This window comes from Apodemus sylvaticus, chromosome 1 (genome assembly GCF_947179515.1).
Source record: "Apodemus sylvaticus chromosome 1, mApoSyl1.1, whole genome shotgun sequence".
In the NCBI taxonomy this organism is placed as follows: domain Eukaryota; kingdom Metazoa; phylum Chordata; class Mammalia; order Rodentia; family Muridae; genus Apodemus; species Apodemus sylvaticus.
The window spans coordinates 184,221,359-184,227,958 of NC_067472.1; the positions used below are offsets into that span (position 1 = coordinate 184,221,359).

Sequence of the window (6,600 nt, forward strand, 5' to 3'; positions counted from 1 at the left end):
TAGCACCTCTCCCACGACCAGTAACTGGACCCTAGGGTTCTGGTGAGCACACCTAGCCCCAAAGTGTATTAGCATATTAGATGGCTCAATAAAAGAATTCAGCACTAAAAAAATATGGCATTTCTGCCCAGAAGCAAAGAACTGAATTTTTGATAAAAGGTTTCTAAGTGAAGGTAACTGTGTACCTGGCGTTCTTCATCCGAATCGATTACAAAGGAAGTTAAATCCTAGCATTCTGGATTCCTGCTGGGAGCAGGAGGTTCATAAATTTGAGTTTAACCCGGACTACATAATGAGTTCCAGGCTAAACTGGGTACAAGAGGTAGCCATGGAGTACGTAGATACATATCATTTCAAAACTACAAAAAGTACCCAAGAAATGAATAGGTGTGCCCCAAGAAATGGAAAATCCAGGGCCGACGAGGTGGTTTCTTAGCTAGGAGCAGTAAGGGCCTGGGTTTGGGTCCCAGCACCCACATCCCCGGAGGCTCACAAGCATCAGTAACTTCAAACTCAGGGCTCCTATGCCATCTTCTGGCTTTTTGGGCATCAAGCAAGCAGTGTTCATATATACATGAGGGAGCAACACAGACACACAAAAATATTTTTTAAAAAATCTCCATGAGAGGGGCTGGAGTGCTGAGAAACACTGGCTGCTGGTCCTGAGGTCCTGAGTTCAATTCCCAGCAACCACATGTTGGCTCCCAACCATCTGTCAAGTCTTCAGATGCCCTCTCCTCGTGTGTTTGAATACAGCTACAATGTTCCTATGTAGAAAATAAATAAATCTTAAAAATATATAAATAAAAAATTAAGAGCTGCACGGGAAATGACAGGACATCTCCTTCCAGGATTCCTTTCTGTCCCATGGACAAGGTCAGCCTCCCTGTGGGGATGGAGTCTACTGAATGAGTAAAGGTCCTCATCACACACGCCTTCACTGAGACCCGCGGCTACACCCCTCCCAGAGCCAATCATCCTAGGCATGGTGGGACAAGTTCCTAATCCTAGCAGTAGAGGGTAGAGGCAGGAGGACCAGGAGCTCAAGGCCATCCTCAGCTACACAAAGAACCCCAGGCCAGCCTGGGCTACATAGAACTTGTTCCTGCTTTCCCTGCCCGCCCCCACAAAAAAATAAGGATGAAGAGAGACTGAATGAAAAAGAGAGCTGCTCCGGACGCCAGCAGGAAACTGTAGGTCTAGCAGAACCTGAGCCGGGCGGGGAGGCACCCATTTTTAATCCCAGCACTTGGGAGGCAGAAGCAGGCAGATTTCTGAGTTTGAGGCCAGCCTGGTCTACAGAGTGAGTTCCAGGACAGACAGGGCTAAACAGAGAAACCCTGTCTCGAAAAAAACAAACAAACAAACAAACAAACAAAAACCTGCAAGATCCAGTGCCTTTAGAGCTGGGGCTAGACCCAACATCAGCTGATGGGCTGTTGCCTACTGTGGCAGAAACCCTGGGCTCAGTGCCCAGAGCTACATAGAGTGAGGGGGGGGGGGGACATCTCTGTAGTCACACGGACCAGCAGTCTGAGGGCATCGGTGTGTTGGTTTGAAGTCTAGCCTGGATGCACAAGACCCTGCTTCCATACAAACCAAAAGCCAACAGGTCAGCTTTCTTTATGCCAAGAGTGAGCTTGCTGAGACAGAATTAGGAAAAACATTCCATTCACAGTTGTTTCAGTGAAATAAATAATGGGACAGATAAGAAAAGGAGAGAAGAAATAGTGGGTCGTATCCATGTATGGAGTTGTCAGACTCAATCTACCAACAAAAAAATATAAATAAATTCAGGTACACATAGGAATAAATCTAACCAGGGAGGTGAAAACCTCTACAGTGAAAATGTAGAGACTCCTAAAAAGAAATCAGTGGTGATACTAGGTGACAGAGGAATCTCTTCTGGGCTCCTGAACTCTCAGAATCAACACTATGAAAATGACCATCTTAGGAAAAAAAAAACATAAAAATAAAAAAAAGAAAAGAAAAAGAAAAGAAAATGATTCCCTTACCACAAGTAATCTGATTTTAAAACCCCATCAGAACTCCACTAATAATGCTGAATGTGGCGGCACGTGCCTTTAACCCAAGCGCTGGGGAAACAAGGCCATCCCGGTCCACACAGGGAGTTTCAGAGCAGACAGGACTACACAGAGAAATCCTGTCTCAAAAATCAACCTCCACACAAAAGAAAACCAATGACAAAGGCCAGTGAGGATGCAGGAGAAGAGGAAGCTTCCTTGACTCTACCTAGTGCTGAGGAGAGCAAAGTGGCACACCACAGTGGAATCCAGCACAGAGGTCTCTAACAAAGAAAACAAAAGGTAGCCCCTGTGACCCAGCCCCACCATACCCGGGGAGCCCCCAAGGTCGCTAAGCCCCACCACAGGGATGTCTGCACTCCCATGATCTTAGCTGTTCTTCTCACAGTAACAACAGGAGGAGACCGACCCAGCTGCCACCACAGACGGACAGAGCGTGAGAACGTGGGGAGTTCACCCCGCAGGATCTCTTTCATTCAGCCACTTAGGAAAAAAAACTGAAACTCCTAAAGGTGCTGGGAAGCAGACAGGATATTGTCTTAGTCAGTGAGGCGACCCCGACTGAAAGAGTCAGACAAGCCACATTCCCTCACACGGGGCCTACGATAGGTCATGAAACTAGAAAGGGGACCTTGAGGGGGAAATGAAGGTTTGTGGGAGAAAGGGGAGGCCGAGGAGGACACAAGTGACAAGAGATTGGAAAGGTGGGGGTAGACGGGACCAGGGTGGGGCAGACAGACCATCAGGGAGAACATCAGCACATCCCCTCCGCCAGATGACATTAGGGGCCCAAAACTTTGATGGGGTGATTTGGGCACCTGCATACTTCCTTTTCCACAGGAGATGGGCTCTTAGGTTTCTGTCTCTGAGCCTCTCCTGCCTGGCAGCAACCTTGGGTCTCCACCCCTCTCCTAGGCAGCTCTTGGGGATCTGTCTGTCTGTCCCACAGCCCGGGTGGGACACTGAGCAGAAGGCAGGACATCTGTCTGTCCAGTCTCTAGCACAGACAGGTATCTGCCACAGAACCAAACCAAGCACCTGAGCCTGTGTCCTCAAAGCCACACCGAGTTTCCTGTGGGAAGCCTCCCGGGAACCTTGCCCAGGTGACCTGGACTGTGTCATTTTCTCTTTCCCTGCAGTGTCTCACCTGCTCTTGCCACGCCCTGCTCTGGGCTTCCCCAGCCTGGGCTCCCCTAGCGGCAGGTGTCAACCTGCCACCTTATTTTCACTTTTCCTACATCAGCTGGGGCTGCCCATCAGGCCAGGTTAAAAGCATGGAGCACGGATGGCGGTGCACAACAGCCGAGATTCCAGCCTCTGCTCCTCAGTCCTCCCACAGCGCAGGCTGAGAGCCACAGGGCCAGAGACACCAAGCAAGACCCAGGGCCAGCCTCGAGGGAGACCTGAGTCCCCACCTCCTCACAGACCCCGGAGAGCAACATGAAGCCAGGTGAGTCCCCAGGGTGCTGGTGGGTGTCTGTCCCCAGAGTCCCCTTGCTGCACCTCTCACTCTGTCCCTCTGTGACACAGAAACAGCTGGGGGCCACATGCTCCTCCTGCTGCTGCTGCTGCTGGCCGCGGTGCTGACAAATGCCCAGGCTCACCCTGTCCCCAGGGCCACCAGGCTCCCAGTGGAAGCAAAGGATTGCCACATTGCTCAGTTCAAGTCTCTGTCCCCAAAAGAGCTGCAGGCCTTCAAAAAGGCCAAGGATGCCATTGTGAGTCTCCCTCTGACCTGCTGAGTGGGCTAGCCTTCTCCACCCTTCTCTTTCTGGCTTTCATCCCTTAGGGATGAAAATCTCCACACTTTTTGCAGTGGGCTGATTTCAACTCCTGCTATAGTGGGCTAACCTCAACCCCTGGGCTGAATTCACCCTTGCTTCAGTGAGCTAGTCTCCACCCTTCTCCACCATTGCTACAGGAGGCTAATTTCCACTCATTCTTCAGTGAGCTAACCCCAGACTCTCCTGCAGTGGGATGATCTCCACCCTTTCCAAACTGAGCTATCTCCTACTCAGTAATTGTGCAGTGGTGATCTAGTCCCCCCTGCTGTGGAGGAACCCCTGTCTTTCTGGCAGTGAACTTCATCTTTCCTGAGGTGACCCACCCCAGCCCACTGCGGTGATCTAACCTTCAGCCTCCTATGCAGGCTAACCTGTGTCTTTTCTTTCCAGGAAGAGAGGCTGCTGGAGAAGGAGGTGAGGTGCAGTTCCCGCCTCTTCCCCAGGGCCTGGGACCTGCAGCAGCTGCAGGTGAGTGGGCGCTGGACCCGGCCTGCCCTCAGGCCTCGTCTGGGTGCCATCTGGGCCTCCACTGTCCTGCTCCTCTTCCTCACTAGCAGTTCCATGGCCTGTCCACAGTGTGAGCCCATTGGCTGTGGCTCCTCAGATGTCCCCTGTCCTCTATGTCTCAGACGTCCCTTGTCCTGTCCACTGTCCTGTCCCCTTCACCTGTCTCCCCCGACCTCCCCTGTTCCCTCACAGTTTCTCCCTCCTGTCTCCTTGCTCAGGTGCAGGAGCGCCCCAAGGCCTTGCAGGCAGAGCTGGCCCTGACACTCAAGGTCTGGGAGAACATGACTGACTCCGCCCTGGCCACCCTCCTGGACCACCCCCTTCACACACTGAGCCACATCCACTCCCAGCTGCAGACCTGTGTGAGTCCTGGCTCCCCGGCTCCTCCACATTGGGCCTCCAGACACTTGGGCTTCCCCCGTGTCCCCGCAGCGGCCTCACAGTCCCCTTCCTCTGTCCACAGACACAGCCTCAGCCCACAGTAGAGCCCAGGCCCCCGAGCCGCCGCCTCTCCCGCTGGCTGCACAGGCTCCAGGAGGCCCAGAGCAAGGTGAGTCTGGGCAGGGGCCTGGGCTCTGCAGTTCCTGGGAGCTCTGAGGCCCAGCAGCCCCTGAGCCAGCCCTGTCCTTTCAGGAGAGCCCTGGCTGCCTGGTGGACTCTGTCACCCGCAACCTCTTTGGCCTGCTCCTCCGGGACCTCAAGTGTGTGGCCAGTGGAGACCAGTGTGTCTGACCTCAGACCCTACTGCCAGCTTCTGGAATTCTACACTTTGCGATGCACCAAGATCCCACCTTAAGTTATAGCTACTTGTGACTTTTTAAAGTATTTATTTTTATGTTTGGGTCTCAGATTCAGACCCCACAAAATGCATATTTTTTTACTTTGTAAACATTCTTCAAATACACAATGATAAAAGACCTCTGTGGTGTGTGTGTGTTGGCGTCAACTCTTGTTCTTCCCCCCCCTCCCATGGCAAAGGACCACAACTTCAGCTCTACAGGGACACCCCTGCTTGCCCTGAACTCTCTGGTCTAGCCTGGGCTACTGCTTTTTGCCTCTGGGTGGATTGCAAATTGTTTTTCTTGGGGGGGTGTGTCTTTCTAAGTTGTTCTGGAAAGTTCTAAGTTGTTCTCTTCTCTGTGGTCCAGCTGTTGGCAGCAGGCTTCTCTGTGCTCTCCTTTGTTTCTGCTTTGGAGACTGGGCTTCTTGTAGCCCAGGCTGGCCTCTTATTTGCTAACAGTCTGATTGTCTCACCTTCATGTTTCTCCTGTTGCCCCTCTGGGATGCTGGGCTCTCAGACATAACCGTGAGCCGGGGTCTCACGTTAACCAGCCTTGCCTCACTAAAGACCCCTTGGTGGATAAGGTCCCCTGTACTTTGCCATCTTCTCTTCCGGACCCTGTGTGAAGACAAAGTGTGTTTCCTAGAGCGGCCCTTGGTATCCCGGTCCCTAGGACAGTGTTTCTTGGTGACACAGGGTCTCCTGAACCTCAGGCTGGCTTCAGACTCACTGTGTCACTGTGGATGCCCTGAACTCCTCATCCTCCTGCCTCCACCTCCCTAGTGCTGGGATGACAGGCGTGTGCCACCACATCTGTCTTCATACAGTGCTGGGAATTGAACCCAGGACTTCATGTGTGCTTGGCAAGAATGGCCCCTGAGTCACATCCTCAGCCCCATCCATGCTAAGCTTTACCCCAAGACGTCACAGCATGTGCTATTGTCCTTCCTGACCTTTATTGCAGGCAGGCATGTCTGAACTCCCAGAGAGGCCAGAGCTTGCAACAGGGTGTACGTTTGTCTGCTTGTGGGATGTGATGGTCCACAGCTGCAATCTGTGCCCTCAGGAGGCAGAGACAGGAGGGTCAGCTCAAGGTCATCCTTGTCTACTTGGTGAGCTTGGGGCCAGCCTGAGCTACATGAGACCCTGTTCCTTGCCCCCAATGATTATGTGCTGTCTACAAATTGGTACCAAAAGCACTGCTCACATCAGCAATGGTTATATCTGAAAGTGTCTTCCAAGATGGGAGCATCCTAGACCCATCTTGTCTTCCAACTGCTCTCCTGTGTCCTGTGAGATGTAGGTCTTGAGTCAACTCAAATGTGATACTGTGATGTCTCCTTTGTGAGTGTATGTATGTGTCTCTGTGTGTGCATGCTCATGCCTGCACATCTGCACATATGCAGATGTGCATGCACATGTGTGTGCCATGGAGGGTGTATGTGGACACCTGGTGTCTTCCTCCATCATTCTCCACACGATT

General features: G+C 52.2%; 1 protein-coding gene across 2 annotated transcripts; it reads left to right on the forward strand.

Annotated features, from left to right (window-relative positions):
- Positions 1 to 829: 829 nt before the first annotated feature.
- LOC127682937 (interferon lambda-2-like) lies at positions 830 to 5,068 on the forward strand. Of its 2 annotated transcripts, XM_052179703.1 has the most exons (6): positions 830 to 851; positions 3,606 to 3,763; positions 4,220 to 4,297; positions 4,555 to 4,698; positions 4,800 to 4,886; positions 4,970 to 5,068. In XM_052179703.1, the coding sequence occupies exons 1-6, from the start codon at positions 830 to 832 to the stop codon at positions 5,066 to 5,068; spliced, it is 588 nt and encodes a 195-aa protein (XP_052035663.1). The 2 variants fall into 2 exon arrangements, with proteins under 2 accessions (XP_052035663.1, XP_052035657.1); XM_052179697.1 differs by lacking the exon at positions 830 to 851 and having other exon boundaries at positions 3,593 to 3,763.
- The last annotated feature ends 1,532 nt before the right edge of the window (positions 5,069 to 6,600 follow it).

Bases quoted from the DNA above. Each gene is read 5' to 3' on its own strand.
- LOC127682937 (XM_052179703.1), top strand. From the start codon at position 830: ATGACAGGACATCTCCTTCCAG. The intron at 3,764-4,219 runs GTGAGTCTCCCT...TTTTCTTTCCAG, and splicing joins AAAAGGCCAAGGATGCCATT to GAAGAGAGGCTGCTGGAGAA. The intron at 4,699-4,799 runs GTGAGTCCTGGC...CTCTGTCCACAG, and splicing joins ACTCCCAGCTGCAGACCTGT to ACACAGCCTCAGCCCACAGT.